At 39.8% G+C, this 23,699-nt stretch overlaps 2 protein-coding genes across 3 annotated transcripts; both read right to left on the bottom strand.

Annotated features, from left to right (window-relative positions):
- Positions 1-2,457: 2,457 nt before the first annotated feature.
- On the bottom strand, positions 2,458-19,690 carry RB195_014178 (uncharacterized protein; the record flags this gene model as incomplete). Of its 2 annotated transcripts, XM_064204330.1 has the most annotated exons (5): positions 2,554-2,635; positions 18,195-18,267; positions 18,326-18,356; positions 18,423-18,485; positions 19,637-19,690. In XM_064204330.1, the coding sequence occupies 5 exons, from the start codon at positions 19,688-19,690 to the stop codon at positions 2,554-2,556; spliced, it is 303 nt and encodes a 100-aa protein (XP_064060210.1). The 2 variants fall into 2 exon arrangements, with proteins under 2 accessions (XP_064060211.1, XP_064060210.1); XM_064204329.1 differs by lacking the exons at positions 18,423-18,485; positions 19,637-19,690 and adding an exon at positions 2,458-2,483 and having other exon boundaries at positions 2,562-2,635; positions 18,195-18,352.
- A 3,329-nt stretch (positions 19,691-23,019) lies between these two features.
- On the bottom strand, positions 23,020-23,328 carry RB195_014177 (uncharacterized protein; the record flags this gene model as incomplete). The annotated part of the gene is made up of 1 exon (XM_064204328.1): positions 23,020-23,328. One exon carries the CDS (start codon positions 23,326-23,328, stop codon positions 23,020-23,022), a length of 309 nt encoding a protein of 102 aa, XP_064060209.1.
- Between the last annotated feature and the right edge of the window lie 371 nt (positions 23,329-23,699).

Genomic DNA, 23,699 nt, shown 5'->3' with positions numbered 1-23,699 from the left:
GAAAACCCATATTTCGGGTGATACTTTTAAATTATGTCATAATATATTGATATGGAGTGTTTGAAGATGAAGTTCGAATGTCCACCAAATGTAGAACTGACGATTTTTGAATGAAGACAATGAAATCTTTCGCCTTTAGTTATAATATAGAGAAGGAAGGAAAATTGTTGGAGATACACAAGTCTAATTTCACAGAAAATGCCACTACTGTTAATTTTCGTTGATTAGTGAAGGGGAGCGAAGCGAACACCATAGAAAGTCTGAAGTCCCGCTTTAGCCGGACGTTCAGACTAGTTATATATTATTATATTATTATGAACTATATCATATACCAGTCTGAACGTCCGGCTAAAGCCGGATTTCAGACTTTCTGTGGTGTTTGCTTCGCTCGTTTCACTGATCAACGAAAATTAATATTAGTGTCTTTTTCTATGAAATTGTACTCGTGTATCTCCAACAATCTTTCTTCCTTTTTTATATTATAACTAAAAGCGAAAGATTTCATAGTCTTCTTTGTCAACGCGTCAATTCTACATTTGGAGAACATTCGAACTTCATCGTCTATTCATATTCGTTCTCAAAGAAGGATGTCTTAGCATAAAATGACGTGAAAGACATCTTCCTACCGATAAAGATAACGTTCCACGTCAGATCACATAAACATCTTGCTACTATTTAAGCAGCCGTTTGCATGCGGGTTTCCACTTTCTGAGAACGGCATGCTAAAAGCTTGAGGCGAACGAAGAAGGAAATAGACACAGTAGAGTAAAAGTAGTCGTAAAGGTTAAAAGCAAAGCGCCCAGTCGCCACGGCTATGAAACGGCTGCGAACATCTATCTTTTGCGTCTTGCACGCGAAATTATCACGCACCATTTCGACGCCGGTGGACCCGTCGCACCCCCTTCTAGAGGTGTATAGCGCTGGCGCGCCAATCCGACGCCGGTGGACTGACTTACACCATTTTATAGCTTTCTGGCGCCGGCATACCAATCCGACGCCTCTGGACCAGTCGCACCCCGTATTATAGCTATCTAGCGCCAGCGCACCTATCCGACGCTTTGGGACCCGTCTCACACCATTTTATAGCTTTCTGGCGCCGGCACACCAATCCGACGCCGGCGGACCCGTCGCACTCCCTTCTAGAGGTGTCTGGCGCCGGCGCGCCAATCTGATGCCGGCGCATATGGGTTAGGGTGACTTGTTTATTTATACGTTTTTCAAACAAACTGCGTACATTTCTCAACCGTATGCGAGAAATTCAAGGCGTAAATTTGGCTCAACAACGAAGGATTATAGTTCCTTAATTTGAATATAGCAGCGAATATGTAATGACTGAAACTTTGCTTCGAATAGAAGAGATGACCGTTACGAGAACGCTTTATTGAGCCGACTGACTAATGCAAGGCGATGTTATACTGACAACGGTGGCTGTTTTTGTTTTTTGCACACTGAAAATGATCCTAGTGAGCACGAAAGGTGAACAATTTTTCGTACGACAGAACATATAGGCATGTGTAACCGTGACGAATGCAAGTAATCTGCAGGTAGACCCTGGGCAGGTTATGGAAGCCGGGAATCACTACATATCTGGGGGATTCTTTCCTAAAACGAACCCGGATTTTTCTTATTTTTGTTACTTGCGTCATGCGAACTAAGTTCCAAATGCAGTCATTGTCAATCTGTTCAATATGATGAACTCGACATGCCTTCGATTGAGGGAGAACCGTGAAAAGAGGAAGTGTATGTCGAGCAGAGAAAGTGCCTGCGCTGCGCTGAATGCTCCACGGCCACCCGATCGAAGATATTCGGGACGAATATGCAATTCATACAGCAGAAATAAATGTTCTTGATACATATAAAGAGCTACTGCAAGTCACAGCGCAAGTACTTTGAAAGAGAAAAGAGTAAGCACTGAGAAATAAAATTTGCGAAAATCATAACTTTCGACACCAAGCAATAATAGAAAGTTAGTGCTTTAGTGCTCTTCAAAAGTTTCAAGAACCTAGTTCATGCTAAAATATGACAAGAGAAAGTTGCGTCAACGAAATGATAGAGACATTTTGGAGGATCAACGCTGCCTCAAAGAGACTCACTCCCTGCAGCCACACCCCTATCTCCCACAACTAGGAAAGATCGGGTAAAAACTCAGCTGCATAGAGCACTCCGCTTTCATACGCGAATTTCTTCACTTTGAAAGAAGCATCGAAACTAAGACATAAGAGACAACCAAATTCAGGTTTCAGATATTCTTCTATGTAAGCTCACATTGTTATTGGTTACATCGTTTATTTCTCTGCATACTGTTCTTTTGTATGCATGTACTTCTTATCGCTGTTGCACATCTGCAGAGAACAAATTTTTCAAGGACTGGATTTTGACTTTCACAGAATTAGTGACCATGAACCTAATGAGAAATATTAATACAGTAGGATTAGTCCAGATACGTTGGGTTAAATATCATTTGAATACACTTGCAGAATCCCCTATACAAGTAGATAATTTTTGCCATTTTCAGGGATTTGAAGTCATTTTCATTAAACGAACTTGAAATTATCACTCACCATAGGATAAGTGCTGTTGTGGCGACGAATACGGCGAGAAGGCGGACTTCTCGGACGTCTCAAGACCGCCCATCCTGGAAAATGTGGTGAGCAATTTGAGTGGTCGCAGGACAGTATAATCGCTTAAGCAAACGACTATTAGCCGACAAGAGCCCTTTGGCGCATGCGCATGCGTCAATAAACCGGAAAACGTTTCAGGAACAATATATGGGTTGCGAAACTGTGGCATACTTCTCGGAAAACTAGCGAAACGCGTGTTTGAGGGAGAGTCAAACCAAAGAACTCCGTTTAATCACAATACACTCGACAGGAGTAAGAGGAATAGGAATTTCATGGAAGGGTGGCGGAGGTGAAGACTGCAGAAGACGTTGTTCTCGCAAACAAAAGGAACTAGCCACCGTTAACGTAAATAAAACTAAAGTAGTCGTCATCTGGAAACGGAAACGAATACGTACGGAAAAAGCTGAGATGCAAAACAGATGCTTTATTGCTATGCGTACTGACGCCTGAAACGTCTAATTCGAGAAAAAAAACCTTCAAACAAACTAAACCAGGAGATGTATGAAATCCCTATGCGCTCTTGGTTCAGCTTCCCCAAAAGAAAAATGACTTCGAGAGGTCGAAAGAATTGGCGTGAACATCTAAGAGAAATTAAAAGAAGAAAGAATAATAAATTCCTAGGAATTATTTGGTTTATGGCGGCAATTAATTCAGCCTTGATGAAAAACTAAAATTGCGAATGGCACATTTTATTTAATTCTGCAGCTGGGAATACAGAACGAGCAACTGTGCTGAAAAAATTTTCTGACAGAACTGGTTCGCTCATGCGCAGATACGTTCTCGACAAATATCACTTCCAGCTGATAGAAAAAGGAAAGTAGTTCAGTCAAGCTAAGTAAACAACTTACTGAAGGTGTCCAAACTTTTTCTCGTCGCCAGAAGATGGATGTGAGCGGTTGAAATTAGTTTTCTACAGTCTCACATTCCTTTCTTACATATGTTCTCCTAATTCCATACATGTTACCCGACAACTCTTATTTTAACAGCATGTGAGTTCGTTTTTTGGCAATCAAACATAACTAGAAACAGAATTACTGGAGAACGGAGTAAAACAGGAATCGTATTCTAAAAAACACAAACTAATCTAAGACAGCTACATCTTCTTCTTCTTTTCTATCCATACCAGTAGTAGCAGTCACCGATAATAGCATTGCTATTATGATTCTAATTGCAGTTCAGTTAATTTCTGATCTCTATTTCATAGCGCACTTTTTCGTGCTGAAATGATTGAGTGAAAACACAAATACGTGAATAGATAAACACTGGCATTCAAGGACAAAAACGTTAATATTAAGGAGGATTATAGGTTTGGCGACCAAGTTGGATTGCTGTCTCCTGGGCTGGACAAGCACTTCCCGCGTCGAGACAATGCGCAACGCGGGCACACCTTAATCCACTGTGTACACCGCTTTTTCACCGTTCAATCATTCCGTTCTTCTTGGAGAGGAGCGGCGTTTTTGTTGATCTTGATCTATGATAGAACGGCACCATGACCACTTATTTGTTTAAATAATGAGAGCAAGAAACTGACCGTGCAGATTTAGAAGAAAGTAGGTTACGTTCCAATTTTTTCGCCCAAAATGAATTATTTACTGCGAAATATATGCGCGAAACAACTCAAGCGAATTTGCAACGATCGTGACACAAATCCTGTTTGTTTTTTGTGCTTTTCTTCTTTTTCCGCTTAAAATTGTTAGGTATTGTGGAACTGTTCAGAACCATCAAGAGTTGCCCAAAGACAAAGACTGTTAGTAATATAGGATTTAAAACTAGTGAGGTGAGGAGCAAAAATTGTAGGGCTACTCTCGAGGTCGAAATGATGCTAGTGAAGATCTTTGCAGCCTCGCGTTACAAGAAAACATCCCCCTTGAATCTATGGGGTTTAAGAAACGAGTTTAGTTGTTCTTTCTCTAAGAATATTGAATTCTACTAGTATAGTTCCCCAATACAACAGACACGAATGTACGTAATCGCGTCTGCTGGCAACTGCGCCATTTGTCCTTTCGCCAGCAATAAAAACTCCCTATTCTCTTATCGACCTCTAAGAGTCCAACGGAAATAATTTTCAGGGTAAACGAACACTAAAAATCGCCAAAGGATTTAGATATTTCCAAGCTGGGAAGAAAACCATTCGTTTTAAAAACATTTTTTCGTCATAATGTCTCAAGCAGCAGAAAGAGTCTGAAAATATCTGTTCACAAGCGATATCGATACAGTCCATTGAAAAACAAATCTGATAAGTACTGGTATAAGTAGTAAGTAGTAGTAGTGAAAGACTGGAACAATCTGATAGAATATTTCAAAAAACGATTTAAATTTAAAAATTTAGTCAATTTAAAAAAGTAAATTTCAGAAAAAGAGGTGAAAGAAGGTGTAGAATAGAGACTCCATAAATTTGCTTGAAGCAGGAGGGTGCGTGATGTTAACACATCGAGGCAGAGACTGCTTGCTGCGAGAAAAACACGCCTTAAAAACCAGCAATATGTGGAACCACAGCCAAAGACTGAATGGTATCATTATAGCAAAAAAACGCTTGTGACATGTGATTGCAATGGACAGAATGCATTGAATTAGATTTTAAGTCGCGAAATGACTGCTACTTTCGTGCGACAACCTCTTTTTCGTAAACATTTATTTCTTGAAAAAAAAGTCAAGCAAAAGGTTGTCACATCTTAATTTAATGGGTGAGTATAAGTAAACAATCTTGCAATTCTAACTCTAATTTCCTGATTTCTCCATGTTTGATTCTAAAGCACTAATTTTCTTGCGATTATCTGGACGGTAAAACCTTTGTCAAACAAAATGTCCACAGCATGTTGTTTAGCTGCACTCATGAACAGCTACTCTAAAAGATTGCAGCAATTTCGCTGCACATTTCATAAAAGCATAAATATCTGCATCTACGTCGTGATCCAACCATTTCATCACATTTAAGATTATTGGTGACTATTATTTTAAATTTTCGAAGTAAGGTCAAGCGTCGCCGCCATTGGATGCGTACGGAATCAATAGAATACCACCGTCAAAGACAGACAAAAATTTGTAATCAATTCCGAAAGAGATGAGTGTCGAGAGTATGACCCATAGTGGGCGAAGCGCTACAGTACGGAGTTAGTACTGATCTCTGCATGATCGAAGTTTGGATACTGACCATGGTCATCTAAGCGTTTCATCTCTCGGCTCGACAAATTGGACAAAATACCACATGTATTTCGGAGGATGGGAAGAGTGACTTGATAGAAAGTTACGGTTCCTTATTTCATTTTATAGATCAACTGAGCGCCCATTAAACTCTATAATTCTGGGTTGAAGACGAACTCGTTGTGGTCATTAAAGGGAATGCCTCACGCCAATCCCATAACCCCATACACTTTATGTATAGTGAAAAACTGATCAACTTGAAAGCCAATAACTAGAAATAAGTGGTCTGAGGTAGTGGGTCAAAACTTGCAGGTGAGAAATGAATTGGTGCTTCTTCTCATTTCAGCAAAGATCAAAGTACGCTGCTAGGCATTTCTAGGTGGCCACAACTATTTAGACAAGCCATTGAAGACATATGAATGACCCAACCAAATCAAGCACCAAAAGGAAACGATGTAATTTCTTCTAGAATGAGCTAAGGGCTACACTAAAACATACTGAGGTGGAAACAGAAGATTGAAGATTGATAAAGGAGGTCTGACACGTATCCACGTATTGGATTGCTAGTTCATTGGTCATAGCATTCCTAGATGACATGTGAAATCAAATTGTCTGCATTGAGCTTTAGGTTCTTCAATTTCAGGTCCATCTATTCTACGCAAAAATTCCAAGTAGCTGTTTGAAATATTTTTGGACGTGTGCTGGATGTCATTAGCGACATAGCAAATAACAGCTTTTCTGATTGTTAACAATTATTGAATTAGCCAAATAAAATACAGCCCAAAGAAGAATAGCCTTAGCGTAGGAATGTACAAGAGATATGAACAAGAGATAATCGTTGATAAGTGGTGCAAACGAGAGCCGATTGTAAAGTTGCACGCACACTGTCACAAATAACGATAAACAGCTATGAGTGATCATCAGCCTGGTAACAGATGATTTCCGGCAGCGAAAGCAAAGACAGTTACGACAAAAAAATACTGGAAAGCATGTAGGGACTAGTTACGGAATGTATGCAGACCTTGCTCAAAGGTTCCGAAAGCTGCATGCAATGCCGGTTGAAATGACGTAATGTTTGCTGCAATACTTCACGCGCATCTCAGGATGTTGTCAGGTAAACTATGTCCGAACTCATTCTGGCTCTACAAGATCTCTTGCTCAGGAGAAAAACTACCTTTTCTCGGAGAAAGAGAACATGATGGAATTTACGAAATGAAAATAGTTGTATAGTGGGTTGTTCTGAACAATAAGTGCTTGGTTTGCATAAGAGAACGACCCGTTCTATTCTGAGATCAACGAAAGCTAATCCACACTAGCTAGGGCGGTTTGCATGATATTCTACACACGAAGGAGCAGCGAAAATAAAAAGAAAAGAAACCAGACAATTGCTGTTAAGCTAGACACTACATTTTTGAATGTCCAATCGGGAGTGCGGGTGTGGCATGCTTGGTAAGCGATTCCACCACGACTACATGGCTTGATCCAAAGCCGCCCTAGAGCCAACCAAAGCTTTCATCCCTCCGGCGTAAATCCACACCACATTTGTATGTGATGATAGAAAAAATACACTGAACTGGTAAATTATCAAGCCCCTTCAAGTCACTGAGTAAGCAAGACACGCGTTCGTAAACCCCAAACTGTTCTAAACCAAAGTGAATGCATTGGCGCAACCCAAGCAGCCTGACTATTGGCGGACACTTCATCCTTATCATTTATCCAATCCATCTATCACTAAAATCTAGCGTACAAGCAAAAGTATCCTTAATACGATAGGTGAGATAGCATATCGCTTGTGGAACTATTCTTATTTAGACCACAAGCAGTAGAGTCAGCGCCGAGTCTCTTCAAATAGACGAACGCTAAGCTCCTTTTATAGGAGCGAAAAATTGGAGAGGCATTGCATTTTAAGCAGAGAAAAAGGGTGCATTGTGGCAGAAACACGAAACTTTCAGATGGTTGAAAATATTCGGCGCAGATTTATTGCTATGAATGATTAAAACATCACGTTTCCGTCACTCACTCAACTGTTTGAAAAGTGCAATGTCAATACACTAATAAATAAATTGGTTGTTGGGAAAATTTGCTCATAAGAGTTCAATTGGACCGATTTCGACGTAATAAAAATGCATGTGGTGCAAGGTGTTGTCATCCAGCACATCGTCATAGCCTCCATGCAAAAACATGCATCAGATACCAACCTGTCTTTAGTATCAGAGAGTACACTATCTGCTACAACAATGCTGAGGAAAAGAAGATTGGAGGCTGCGCGTTAGCTCTGCGGAGCGTCTACAATGTGTGCAGAAATTTGGCTCAACGTCATCTAGATGCACCTTTGTACAACTGTAGGATCGTAGAGGACGTAAACTCTAGATCGTAGGTGTCCATACACTTACGGTAACAGTTGGAGAAAACAACAAAAACCTTTCCTATGATAAACTAAATACTGTGATGCCATCAGATGGCCATTGTCGGAATCGACACGCTCCCGAAGATGAGGCTTCAACAACAATCCAATCTGCTGGGAAAATGATATTTATTATCCGGTGAATTACACGTCAGACAACGACAAGTGAACGGTCGACTTATGCGAACAGACAGGCCTCATCAACGTTTCCACGTTCAAGAGGAATCATCGACACCATCAACGTACGTGGCACGGGTCAACCCCTGAAGCGCAACGCTAAGTGAGGACTCAAAATTAGGCTCGACTACATTCTGACAAAGGCCATTTCTCTATCTGTGAATCAAAAATCTGTAGTTATTGGGAACATTGTTTTCGACTCTGACCACCGTCCAGTTCTCCTGCTTCGAGATACGGTTCCACACGAGATACCAAGGAGTTCCAACTCAAACTGTGTGTGTGTGTGTGTGTGTGTGTTATAATTTTGTACTCAGCGCCGGGGATCTTAATCAGAAAAAGCTTCTAAGAAGAAAGCTGCGTCGTAAAGCGCAACGAGACCGCGAAAACAAAAGGAAATCAACGATAAAGTAGTTTGAAAAGGCACGAGAGAACAAAACACACGAAAAGCTTACGTTCTGCGAAAACAGTATAGCGGCAAGATCGAACAAAAGAAAAGTATATTTGCCAGTGTCCAACGCTGCCAATGAGCTACTTTTGCTGGAGCAACCCCAACCTTGAAGGGATCACTTCAGCATCTTTCTAAACCACCATCACATCGACAACACCTCCTGAACTTGAGCAAGTTCATTGGCACACTTCGGTAAGCACGGAACCACCGATCAAGTGAGAGGTTCTAGTCCGTTTAAAAAGGTTAAGAATGGGAAACGTGATGGAGATGACGAAGTTGGAAATACTCAAATATCAATCAAATATCTTCTCCTCGGTCGTGATCCGTGAGATGACGAATCTCATCAACTCACTATGGTTCCACAAAAGGATATCTGTCCCGTAAGGAGACGCTATCTTAATTCGCCTTCACAAGAAGTTAACCATCATACATCCTAGGAACTGTCGAGGGATCTTATTGGTGAGTGTTATGTACATGGCTTTGGAGTTTTATCCCAGTTGGTAAACAACGTGTAGAAACAGCGCGCGACGAATAAGCTGGGTTTCTCCCTGACCGATCTGCGATTGACCCAGTGCTCATCCCCAAGAGAGGGATCGAAATCTAGCAACAGTATTTGAACCCAATGCAATTAGCTTCCTGGACTTCGAAGACGCTTCCGCTTTCGCTTTCGATTCTTCTCATCGGGACCATCTTCTCAACGTGGTTTGGAGTACCAGAAAAGTTCCTTCGCTTACCTGATGAAAAGTTCAAACACCAGCCGAATCTACATCATCTTTTGAAGTGTTAATTGTAGTGAAACAAGAGGCAATGGCAGGACTCTGTTCAACTTCGGCATCGATACCCTGCAGGGGACAATCGATTAGTTGATCTGACATCGTCTTAGCAACAGGTTGCCCCTTGACCACAAGAAGGCTGTCGATGTTGTTATATACGCAGAAAGCAGTAAAAAAAAATAAAAATGAAAATAGAGTAAAGAAAACTTCAAAATGTGTCAGAATCTTGCGCCAATGCTAGTTGCAGCCTATGAACTACGCCTACGCCTCGATATGTGCAGAATGCGCAAAGGCCTACTCCTCATTCAACTCCTTGACCGAATTCTTGTGGTCTATTACACCGACTGATCACACGTCGAAAGTATCAACATCTTGCATCGTCATCGAAAGTGGTCATAGGAAGGTTTTCTCTCTTTTCATCACATTCAAAGAAGACCAGTAGACCGCCTTCGTCGACGTGTTTTGAGGTGTCTGTCGGATTCAAACTGGAAAGGCTACCTGACCAAAAATAAAAGTTCTAGACTGAGATGCGGCTCAAGCGAAATGTTAGGTTTCGCGATATATGGAATAACAACAATCGGATCGCTTCAATGCAAGCTCTTGATGAAGATCGAGAAGGTTGGGTGGAGCTATTGCAAAGCAGCACTTGTCGGAGAAGATGTGGGTAATCAAATACAAATATATTAGGAAAGGCTTGTTCTGCCATTCCGTTAGTGTGCAAGTCAACGACAGACCCTTCTATGATCGTCGAGCACATATTCTACTGATTCTAGTCTACTGATTGAGTTGAGTGTAGGTAATAGTGGAAGTGAGGATAAATGTGAATAACGCTGCCGCTTATGGCGAAATTCGCGCTGCGCGCCGTAAGAACGAATCTCCAACGTAAGTCGAGGAACTGTTGTATTTTAATGAATGCATTAATATTAATAAAATGACAAGGACAAGAAAGCCAGCCACCATGATTAATTCGTTGAGCTAAGTTTGCCGTCGTCAAAATTTGTTCGTTCTGAACACTACCTGAACAAAAACTAAGTGTTCTAGTTGTGATGGATACATCATCAAAGCTGCTTAAAATCTCTAAAAGAGTGAGACGGCACTTCAAGAGTTTTTGTAAAAGTCATACAATGAAAAAACTCGAAACACGTCCCTTAATTTTCCAGTGTCATTTTCTCAAAATTACTTAATGCATTCCGCCCAGAAGACGGAATTTTCTGAATCCTAAGTTACGAAAGAAGGCATTAGTGAAAATTATCGATGATGAGATTATGGTCTTTTGACTAGTACGTAGAACTCGGATCGTATTTTTCAAAAGTGATAAGAAAGACAAGAAAAGCAATGTCTATTATGTTTAGCGAGTTGCCTCCCTAAGTGAACTGCTGCCTTTGATCCCAGAACCTGTACAGATCCTCGAGTTTCGTTTCTTGTTAATTAGGTCCCAAACACTATAAAGTCCAATTTTAGAGATTTTTGCCCTGCGCTCAAGAGAACCCTAACAACGACTTATCCACGTAGATGCGTAAATTTGTGAGAGATTTTTCTTGGAAATGATTCGTGAACCAAGCGCTTCAAACTTCATTTAGAAGTAAAAGTCACAGCTCTCCTACAGAATGAGGTTCAGATTTTTCCTACAACCTTACTTAGATGCCACTTTTACTCACTCGTGTTCGTTAGAACCATTTAAAAGTAGAAAGCAGCAATTTTAAATATCACCGTCAACTGCTGTTAATGACTGCTACGCAGCATTCTAAGGCTGTGACGAAGGCGAGAGAACCAAAATTTCAGTCTCATAATATTGCCATCGCAACATCGTGTTTAAGAGTACACTTTCGGAGAAATAATGAATCACACCAAGATTCCATGGGAGCGGAGTAATGCTGACAGTTGTCGCTATTTCTGAAATGAGAAAACTTTGCAAACTTTACATATAACTACTGGAATAGAGTTGGCATAGGAATAAATGTTAAAGGAACGGTACCAACGAGGAGTTAAGTATGGAAGGAAGCAACGATAACAGCAGTGAAAGAGTCGCAAAGAAACTGTGTGAGCGCGCCCATCACCCACCATCTGGATCCCTATCCCTATCAGTGAAGAGATCCCAATACCGTCAACTTGCTGAAACGCTGTCTCTAAAGCAATAAAACTGCTAGCATCGCATCCGTTAATGTTGGAGATTAAAAATATAATCAAATTTCATGTCTTTGTGATGGATGGCAAACGTAGAAATTCCTCCTAATAAAAAAAAATCAATCAGAACTAGATGATTGATTTTTTTTTCATTAGGAGAATTCTAGGATTTTTGTGAGTCTTTCTGAAGGCAAATTAATGCGAACCCAGCTGCCTTGTCGGTTGGTCACACGCGGGAGCTTTTTACGATCGTTACGAACATATGTTCCATTGTACGGATTTCGTGTGAGAATAAGTAGTGAACGAAAAAATTTTACCGCAGATACTTTCCAGAAGCTTGCAAGCCCCACATAAGCCTAGAAAGGGAAAATTTACAGCATAAGGACTAAATAGCCAAGTAAATCACTCTAATGTAGCAAATCAAAACGCAACATTTGTGTTAGAAGTGGATGTTCAAAAGCGCTCATGCGTGGTATTGGCGTTACTTCTTTTCCTGCTCACTTTTCTAAACATTTCAACAAGCGGGTTCAACATACCTGTGTATGCTTTATTAACTATAAGTCAATGTTTCTAATCGCTCTAGAGCGCTTAGAAATAATGCTGGTTTCAAATTTAAACTGAAAGACCTGGCCTCCAGTCATCGAAGACCAACTGAGCATATTAAAGTAGGAAAGAAGCCAGATACTTTCGTGATTAGCTTTCTAACCTGATTTAGATCAATCTGAAAATACCCGGCCTCTGCTGGGTGAGTCAAAACTTGCTCAAATGACGAGAATGTTTAATCAGATCACGTTGTCTTTAAAATTAGTGGGTATGCTTAATCGAGAGTGCTTTTCTACAGCATTTTAACAGCCGTGTTTCCTAGAACTCAAATGCCGGTAGGTTTTTGAAGCGGAACACCGTCTGACGCTGAGCCATCTTCCTCAAAGCCTCGAAAAAGATGATGCCTAACGAACGTTCTTCGTTATGGAGGGATAGAAGACGCATTGTTTTAGTAATCTGTGCATAGTCGCAGCCAAATTTGTTCAGCCGGGCGAGCGAGCGATACTACAGCACCGCTCGCTGTTGCCCTACCTGACGCGAACTCCGTTTTTCTGCTTTCTTACTCCTTAATCGATCGTGCTTTCCGTGGATGAATATTCCCATCCACGCTTCCACAAAACGTAATGTGGATTCATGCAATTATTCATTTATACAATGGCCTCCTCTACCCTTCCGACGAATAACGTAATTTGCTGTCGTGCACATGTGGTCGCGGACGCACCTACGAACACACTGCCGTTTAGGATTTGTAAGTGACAGATTCGCCCGATGTTAAAAGATGCTGTCCTAATCTTCCCAGACGACACTATCAACTGCCAAATAACAGTGCATCATAGTTCGTCGGAAATTTACATAGACAGAAGGCTGTCGTAGAAGGCTAGACTCGTTAACCTCGTATCCCCCTGTGCTTTCTTGGTTCCGATCCCCGTTAGCTAAACCTCTAACGCCTTCTCTGTGCAGCTGTAGACGCATAAAACTTTCTGGATCATATTTTAATCGCCTCCTTTATTTTAGATGGATGCGCTGAGCGAAAGACAGATAGACAGAAATGAAAGAAATATTATTAAAATGAAAAATTACATCTCCTCAAATTTGAAATGCTTCTTTCTAACTTTAAAATATTGATCCAATGGCAGCCGTTCATGCACTCAGGAGATGTGACCAGATCTTAAGGATATATGATCACATCCTCAAATGAAGCTTCTCAATTCTCCATCAGTTACACTTACAATACATCCAAGAAAGAACATTTAGCTTCGCTGCGTAGGTGAATGAAAGTAAGGAAAAGAAGGTGAAGTGCCTGGCGACGATCAGTCAATTTAGGATGCGCCAACGTGTTCAATTTCAACTCAAAATCGTGGAGATCCATGAACGTGTGTGCGGTCTATACAATAATTTGCGGAAGGAACCGCTGTATCAAATGTGTTCCTATCTTTCCTGACAAATGTTCCACCATTTTATCATTACCAAAAAAGTGACTGAGTGAAGGATTGGTTTGCACGGCGTAGCAACGAACCGTCGATAGCTAGATATAGTGCTGACCTGTTAGCATTGCTCCCCTCCATTATCCCGACTATCCCATCAAAAATAGGCCGAAGAGCTTTGTCTTGTACTTCACTTTTCCTCACATTAAGTGATGATATCTCTGCCCTATTTCGGGTTCCGAAGATGAGTTGCGGGAGGTCAAGGCACAAATTAGTTTACGACATCGACGAGTACAATTCGCGCTAGAACCAGGCTAACATGCAGTACACATTTGAGAGTAACTCGAACGAAACTGCACTGCAAAGGAAGAAAAATCATCCCTTTTGCTGTTCCGTTGCAAAGATATTCGGTTTTACTTTGAAAAGTGAAATAAACTAGAAGAAAAAACTGGATGTATAAATGTTCTACTGACAAAGAAATCAATGAAAACACTAAGACACTTTGTATATTATATATATATATATATATATATATATATATATATGTACAATTATATTTATATATAAATGTGCCAAATATCCACAGTTTCCTGCATCTGTTCCTTATCCTACCATGTCTTGTTTCATCTTTTCCATTCTTCGAAATGATAGATAATTAACGGAAACGGTTATTATGAAAACGATACATTTCCTTATCTCAAATGAACGCCAACAAATTTCTCGGCGATATTCGATGAAATGAAAGGGGAGTGTCACATTTCCTAGTTCAAAGATTTTAAACCATGAATGACAAGAAATACGAGCAAGGAACAACCTACACTATCGAAATTCTACATAAACTGCGTCAATGACGTCTGAACTAGAGTAATGATAGACTGATGGATTCCCATCGACAGTCGAGTGACGGTTTTGACAGCTCTCATAGGGTGCGATCGGAGACGAGCGCAAACAGCGTCGGGCTGACCGGACGCGAAATGCGATGGAGCTGCGCCTTTCTTTAGTAGAACATGCAGAAACGTGGAGTGAAATCGATATGGGAAAACACAACGAAGAAAAGAGAAGAGAATCCGTCACTTCTCCCATCTGTCAGTTGTCTCCGTTCCTTGCCTCGCAGCCGATGTTCACTGAGAGCTTAATAGCTCTTTAATTCTTCCTGCGGCATTCCTGACTCCAGTACATGAGTTTTCAAAACGAGTATGCCAAGGGGAAAAAGTAAGAAGTTATATCCTTACATTTTTGTCATTGAAAATTGAATCCAACAAAATAAACGGATTTTCAACAAAAAATCCAAGCTGTTATTGGAATTTAGTGTTTACTTGCTTGTCTACGAAGTGTTTACCGCCCATTGTCTTACTCAACATATTTGTCGATGAGAACAAGAAACTCCTGACTAGGTCTACATGCAGCACTCTGTGCGATGCTAAAACAAACGCTCAGTGGAAGGGAAGAAACCCCTTCAAAGATTAACAAAAAACAACCGAAAAAGTGTCATGCGAACAGTGTGACCAGCACTAGACACAAAACTGCTCGAAAAACTATCGTTCACTTGTCCATGAGCGTAGTAAATAGCGCCGTCGCCTTCGAAATCCAGTCTTCATCCTCACACTCGGAAAACTGCGCACCAAACCTAATTGTGTGCTTGGATGGAAATCACTTCAGAATACGAGGTGGAAAAAAGTCGAGACGAGGTCTAAAACGATCTGAAGTTTTGAATCATCTAAAATCATAGTAAACAGATAAAAAATGTTGTAGCTAATGAGGCTGCTCACGACCGTTGTGATCCCTAATTTTCAAGAAGAATTCCAGATTATCCTCGAAAAAAGTGAGTTGTTTTTTTTTTCAGCTCGTCTGGTTACTGATCGTAGTCTGGCAAATTGACGGCCGGGCGCTTCTTAATTTCTGAGATACGTAGTTACGGAGTGTTATTTTTAATCTCTCGTATGGGACCATTCGTGATCCTGTTCCCAAAGGCTAGGAGTAAAGTATTGAACGTGCATGCTCGCATAGTACCATCTATGTTCCGTAGTGCTCAGTGCAGTATTTCTGTGATGGCTCTTTTCTCTTTTTCTCTTTTTTTCAAACGCATATTCTCTTTAAGTAAAACAAAATTTAATCACATAAGTACTTCGAACTGTTCGACAGATTTATATCTGCCAAAGTACAGTGCTCTATAGCCCCACATAGCATGTAATAGAAACGAGGAATTACAGATAAAAATGAAAGAAACAATGGAGCACAAGTTCTATGGATATAGAGCAGGGCATGTGATTTGCGAGAATTATAAGAACTTGCACCAGTATTAGCCGATTTTTGTAGCAGAAAACCAAGCTGTTAATCATGGTTCGCTAGATTTTCTCAGTATTAAATGGAATCAGGGCATCCCATAAATAATGTAGCCTATGCACTGAAAGAATATTTTTCGTCATGAATGGGAGAACTTAACAGAAGAAGCACTGAAAGTCCCAAAAGAAATATGGAAAACGATTGTAAAAAATGAAGGAATATCCACTTTTCGCACTAAAAGTTAGTTTGTTTTAATTTCAAGGTGGATGTCATACACCTGCAACTACCACCACTAGTCATTCATACGATAGCGACAAAGTTACTTTTAACGTAGTGTTCATGTCACAGTGTCAGTAGAAATTCTCCTTTTATTCCTCCTAGAAAGCAACAGACTAGAAATAAGATTCATAGATCCACAGTACACATGTAGGACGTAAGAATACTGTAGTGCAAAGATAAATGTGGGAATGTGGACATAAGGATGCCAAGAAGAAACCGGTGATCATTGTGTTCGTATAGAATCGCTGTAAACTAGATGTGTGCATATACTACATGAGCCTAAACATACATAGGACACTCAAGGAGTGGTCGCCTTATGAACGTGTTTACTTGGTGCTTACGACGAAACAAAAATGAGTGCTTTGTAAGTCCTCTAAAAACTTGAACTCGCAGGTAATTGCACGATGGAGAAAGCACCAATTCACTATGAGGTTAAAACGTGACAGTTTTCTCTTCAACTACGTGCGACATACAATGTCGCAATCGGTTTTGTAATGTTGAGCTAAGAGAAAGCATGTGCATCAAGAAGAATATATGTCCCGTTCATCCAGAGGAAGACGTCCGAAACCAACCCGCTCACAAGACGTAAGAATACTGTAGTGCAAAGATAAATGCTACCCCTAAAATTTGTATCTTCCCTTCGGATATTAATCCCGAAAGATTGTTGACACTATCCCTACATTTCTAAAACTATCCCTAAGAAATTCAGAAGAAATAAAGCCTGAACATTATTCACTGCTTTCAATGCACAATTTCAAATTCAAAGAAATTGGTTTTCAAAACAGACGAACTGCTACAGGTGATATCGCCCAATGGCATAAAATAATTCAGGTATAGCAAAAAGAAGATGTCGAAACGTTTGATTAAATAAAAATTAAACAAAAAATGTCACTGAGATGAGATAATTTAATGACATTCATTGTCCTGTTGAGCTGCAGCTGAAAGTATAGCTGATGTCTGCTGGAGGAGTCAATAAGTCAATCCACACAAGGTTAATCCTCAGACTAGCTTGAAAGGAAAGCGGCCGCAAAGCAAGGGAAGTCAACAAATCAGCTGACTTCACTGCCTCAGCTATACTTTCAGATACAACCTCACAAGACAGCTAGTTTCTATAGCTTGCAACTCCATAAATTCATTTTTTCCTATAGTAGCAGAACTATCATTAACACCAGGCATACAAAACGGCACAAAAACGAGTGAGCACAGGCTGAGAATCGCGGTGTGCGGTGATCTGACACAGAATATTTTGAGCGAAATCCTGCTTTAGGAAAAGAATCCTGCCCTACTGAGCCATGAAAAATCTTAAAGGTAGCATAGGAATTGATTGACAAAGTGATTAATCGGCGATGTTTTGATCTTTCCACGAAAGAAAGCTAAATCGCGGGCGTTTGTGATCATGCTCAAACTCTTCTAATAGCCCTGAAAAACGGTGTAGAAAACGGTCTCGTCGTCCTACGAGACACCTAACGACTTGTCACGTATGCGAGCGCAGGTATACGCGCGACGTCGGCCACCGAGCGGGCAACACAGCCTATCGATTGCTCACTCGCAGGCGCAGCGCATTTGCCCGCGCTCGCCTACGTGGTACCTGTAACTTGTACGGTACCCCGCAGGAAAGTTCGGTCAAAGATCCTGTTTTCCACGCGGCTTTCCGCGCAGTATAGGGAAAACTGAGCATGATGGCGCTCATAATAGTGACCTTAACCTTAATCTTTTCATGAAGGCATACGTCAATTTCGTGATATGCTGTCATTGATTAGGATTTGGTTCACTTATATACTTGCTTCACATTTTCACGCAATCACTCATTTGGTAAGCTCTCCGAACTATAAGAAGTACAACATACCTAACAAGGTTATCTACTCTACGAGCAGAACAGAAGAGGATTAGGCGTTCGACCACAATATTTGTGTACTATTGCTGATCTAACAAGTAGCGTATGATCCGGGTATGATGTAATTTGTGCAAATATCGCACCTCGGCTGTTTTCGTTCGGTCCTTGGAGTGCTTGGAGCGGTAAATATTTTACTTGGCTCCACATAGATAGCATCTGGACTATGCGCATCCAAGGTGCACTGGCAAACAGCACATTGTCGTGATCCTCGGACTGTCGCAACAAACAGTGAACAGGGCATGCCTCTATTAAATTCCTAATTAAAAGATTGAAAAATTTAGTTTTGATTATTGTATAGACCAAAAACTCACAAATGTTATGCTGGAGTGCACAGCTTCACCAATTTTGGGATCCCTACGTTGACAAAGAAGAAACTGAAATTACACAGAATTTTCTCGAACGAGAACACATTCCAATGTTGAAGCAGCGGCGGGAATACATTGACATTGAAAAGTGTTACTAAAATGCCAAAACATTTATAGTTTCAACAAACATTTGAATGGAAGCAAATAGGCGCTAGAATGTGAAAGATGACCCATTTCCTCGCAGTGGAATGATTATCGAAGATTGATTTGTTTGAGATGAATAGTAACACATAGCGCCATCGAAAATTTCAAAAATCCACAAAAAGATGCTATGACAAGGATGAACAAATTATTTTCTGCGTGGTGTTCAGATAGTCGATTATAGCACCGGAATCTGCGCCTAAAGCAGTTACCGGCCTGAGTAAGATCATATATGAAAATTGTGGAATGCTAATGGATCCAGGCTGACTCTTCCTAGCTGAATAAATTCTTTATCATTTCTCGTATTTTTACGCTTTCACAACGCTTTACAAGATCGATGACCGAGATTTTCTTATGGACTTTCTCAGGGAGTGTGAATAGGTTTATTGATAAACAATTGTACTCGCAAGCAATAGAATTTCCTGGCCCAATATTCAGCTTAGTTCAATACATATGGAATATCAAAACTCGACAAAGGTGCTTTTAATTTATACAGCGAAAGAAGTTTTCATGTTCTGCACAACTACTTACGCTACATAACCTTTCAAACATGCCAATATGTAGCACTGCTAATGTAATTGACCCAAAATTGCACCAGAAGTCGGAGGAAGGAGCTTGAATTTAACAATCAAATGAAAAATCAATGGATAGGATAGCACCAAGTAGAAAATTGCTGTAACAGTGGAAACGAAGGAAATCGACGCTTTTTTAGTGGTGTAACTACTTGAAGTATCAACTGTCCGATTACAGTCATCGCTGAGCGCATTCAAGCTGGGTGCCGCTAACAATCGAACAATTATCGGTATAATATGTTACAAGTAACAGAAGAACGATAGCTTTCAGAACCAAGTAGATGACTAGTTTTATTTTCAATTTTAGCTCATTTGTAGACAGCTAAGAACAATACAAACAGAAAATTTTAACGGTCCTGTTCTCTCGAAACAGCTAGTGTTGTCCTCCTTCAAGCAAACCTTTAAAAACCCTCTAGAAACTCTTATGATCTCTTGATTGAAAATTACCGTCACAGCTTCCTCTCCGTTGGAATAATCAGCCATAAAATACGATGGCGCCATTCCTGAGTACTGCATGGAACTATTATCCATGAAGAAAATTAATGGGATTGAAATCGAAGATTGTACAAACTAACTACGATGACAACATACTCACTCTCACAAAAATTCAAATTGCGTCAAACGGATGGGGTCGTATTGGTTATGAGCAAGCAAAGTTCTTGGAGATGAATCAGATTCATTTAAAGCAATTTCAGAGTAAATCTTGACTAAGAAAGTTCGTATACGGTAAAGCCATCGACTTGCAAGAGTGAAGAGGGTAAATCGATGCTTTAACACGCGTACTGTAAACTCATAACTCATAAGAGAAAATAAAAATTCGCTGAACAGACCTACAAAGATGACTTGGCAAAGCCTACGAATGTACACAAGACAACAGCTGAAGGATGTCTGCATGAATTATAACGCAAGAGTTTGCAACAACAACAACTGATTCTTGTCAATTTCAGAAAAAAAAACTAGTCTGGTAATTTTATAAAGGACAAGAGAACAAAATCTCTGGCGTAACAATCCGTTTATGATGCGCAAGCGCATTTCGGAATTCGTGAGGTTTTATGAACGCGTGTAGGCTACCATCAGGGCAGTGTTTTTATCCTACCAGTCGAACCATCAGTTTGTCGTTACTCACATTCTGACCTCTTACGAACTGTAATACTCTCGCCCGGGATATTTTTTCCAGTTTTAAGAGTTGTAATGACTTCTCAGTCACTAAAAAGCAGTCATCCCAAAACGGCACGACCTGTTTTGCAACCGCGTAAACAGTTGGATTCGTTGTGGGCTTATCCATCACTTGCTTCAATCACGCTAAATATCTGACCCGACAGTTCCACCGCGCCACTTACAGCACCACAAATCAGGTTACTCTGAATTAGTGAAAAAAGCTGAAAACTAGTAATTAGACTAATAGACCGGCCATTCTGATGTGATTTGATTCCGATTTCTAATGGTTTTTTGGTGGCCGGCAACTGGAATTAACGTGTAAATGTCCCAGACCCATTTTTGGGTGCTCGCGTTGCACTTTTAATGGGTACAGACCACAGCCGAGACCTCCCTTATTAACACTATTTTCAGAACATGAAGTCAATTTTAGATAAGATAATTAGACGCCACGTGAAAGAAATTGGAAAAGAGTTATTAGAAGAATAAAACTGAACATTAAAAAAATGATGAAGTTAGTTACTACAGATGGATTACCTCTAAATTTTCAAGGAATTTTCCAAGTTGCTTTTCTGGAAGTAATCACAGGAAAGCCCAACTAGATGTTTTACCCGTGAAACTAGTAGTGAGCAAAAAAAAGATGTAAATGATCTGAACAAACATTACGTTCATCATAAAGAAATACAAAAAAAAATTTAGGCGATAACAGCAATATTGGTCCACTGCTCTGAAGAAGCAAGTAGCTAATGTTGGAGAATCGAATACAACTTTCCACCTTTCAGAGTTTGCAGTTTGCTGCAGGACATCCACATTTTGGCCTGTGACAGTAGTATTGTTTTCAACTATTATTTCAATAAATACAATTGAACGCTTGATAGGAAGAGGCCGATACGTTCTTCCTCGGCTACGCAACGCAAATTCTCCTTTGAGGCGAGGACGAAAAGATTATGGGGAAAGAATACACATTCCAACGATGGATAACTTGCTCAGTTTCCGATGTTACATGAATTTGATAGAATGAAACTACGAAATAAATACTTAGCTGCGCTTTTTTTCCTCTGTGATACATCCACAACTCCAGTCTGTTAGTCAGTCATAGCAATCTGCACATAAACCTTTTTATTGTCATCGTCATCTAAAAATTCGGAAAAGACACTGATGGAAACGTTGCGCCGAGTGCACATGTCAAGAGGGAACGCTGCTGCAACAAGATCCGAGCGCTTTTAATTCGTAACGCAAATAAACACTATTCAAGTGATGTGAAGTGAAATTAAGGAAAAACTTGAAATTACGACTGGAACTATAATGAATAGATGACATCAGAAGAGCAAACGAATCAATAACGATGAAGCTTTGGAGAACTCGTCAAGTGTGTTTTCTTTGTTTGTTCACGCACTTATGGATCTATTCGGGAAGAGCCGAGAGCGGCTTGGCTAAGAAGAAGCTAAGCTTGCCACAGTACATAGAATTGCTACGATTAAAGAAATCGATTCCAGGGGATCAATTATAAATAAAAAGGACGCAAACAAACCTTTCGAAAACAGCGTCGCGGCAAAACTCAATCTGCTGACATAAAAAGAACTGCTTCAACTTTTACAAATATGAAATAACAAAAGCAGAAGAGGACATCTGAGCGGAGGACAACAGATAAAGTTAAGTCTACACAGATACGATGTTGAACTTTGTTGGAATGAATCCACAAAATTTACCTACCACTCAAACGTCTCAAGAACCTACTAGAAAGTGTTGTGTAGCACTGGCGACGACGTCGAACTACCTGTTTGATTCTCTGCACTTGCTGGAGAACTCACTGAGGTTTAATGTACAAATCTGAGTCTGAAAAGTTACTTGACTGCATGGATGTTAGAATAATGTTCAACGTAATCAAATAAATAAGAGGAAATATAGATAAAAGGAACCAGGTCACGTCAGATCTGCACAACAAAACCTCTGCAATGATCTTCAAGAAGGGATCAATATAAAACAATTTTAGGAAAGCCTGAATCAGTAAGTTTCATAGAGAAGGCAACGTTTCCTATGTTGGTCCGAATAACCGATTTTACAAGGGAAAGCCTACAGTGCTTTAACTCTCACCATGCAATCAGCATACCTATCTACCCGAACACGTCACCTACCCGAACAGAATCCAACCATGCTGTGGCACCTGCGCTGTTGAACAGAGAAATTCCTTAGCAAAATTCCTTAGTCAGCAAAATTCTGAGCCTAAAAGGAAATATGCGAACAGCTAAAAGTTCACACTGTTTCATCTTTGAAAATTTCAGAAGCTTTCAGGGGAAGTTTCATGAGAAAATGGTTCGGTGATGAAACATCCTTTAATAGGAACTGTTCGCTCAGTGAAGAATTCAGAAATGAAATAACACACGAACTGTTTCCAAATCATTTTGCCTACGCACAGCTACAAAAGTTCAAGCAGCGTCTTAAATTTGAACATTCTCTCCCAGGTCTGAAATAGGATACAAAGGGTACTTTGCGATTTGGCAAATCTTATCCTATGTATTCGATCTTTCTTGCGCTTCAAGTGGGAAGAAATGCCGCCCGATCTATTTGCTTTCGCTGAGGGTGTTGTGACAAGCAATACTCGTGAGAAATAGCGTCACTATATCAAAGTACAAAATTCGAAACGAGTGAATGTTGATATATTAATGTAATGTATACTATGTATTAATGTATAATAATAACAATAATAATAATACTAATGATACTAATAACAATAGTAATAATAATAATAATAATAATAATAATAATAATAATAATAATAATAATAATAATAATAATAATAATAATAATAATAATAATAATAATAGTAATAATAATAATAATAATAATAATAATAATAATAATAATAATAATAATAATAATAATAATAATAATAATAATAATAATAATAGTAATAATAATAATAATAATAATAATAATAATAATAATAATAATAATAATAAATATATTGTTAATGTATGCATCATTTCAAATTTCCTCGCTAACAACTGTTTAAGACAATGTGATTTCTTTCTCCGTTGTATTATACTCTACCGCTGTTCCGGAAGGACCTACAACTAACTTATGTCCCAAAATCCGCCTCTGACGGATTAATCCATCGAAAACCGACGGGATTTTTGGGGATAGACAAAGATGAAATTCCAAAATACCATTCCAAAGTAAAGGAGCTGCTGATCTCAAATACACTTTCAGACTTTGGTTCTGTCACATGTGTAATGTAACAACAGGCAAAGTTCTCCTAACCTTCGTTAATCACTTCCACACTTCCGCAATCGTACTATTGATATATCCCATGGAAGGTAAAGGTATTCATAGAAATCACACTGGTTTCTCAAAA

Source organism: Necator americanus, chromosome V, assembly GCF_031761385.1.
Source record: "Necator americanus strain Aroian chromosome V, whole genome shotgun sequence".
Taxonomy (NCBI): Eukaryota; Metazoa; Nematoda; class Chromadorea; order Rhabditida; family Ancylostomatidae; genus Necator; species Necator americanus.
Note: the sequence above shows the minus strand (reverse complement) of the source record. Positions and strands in the feature narration are given on the sequence as shown.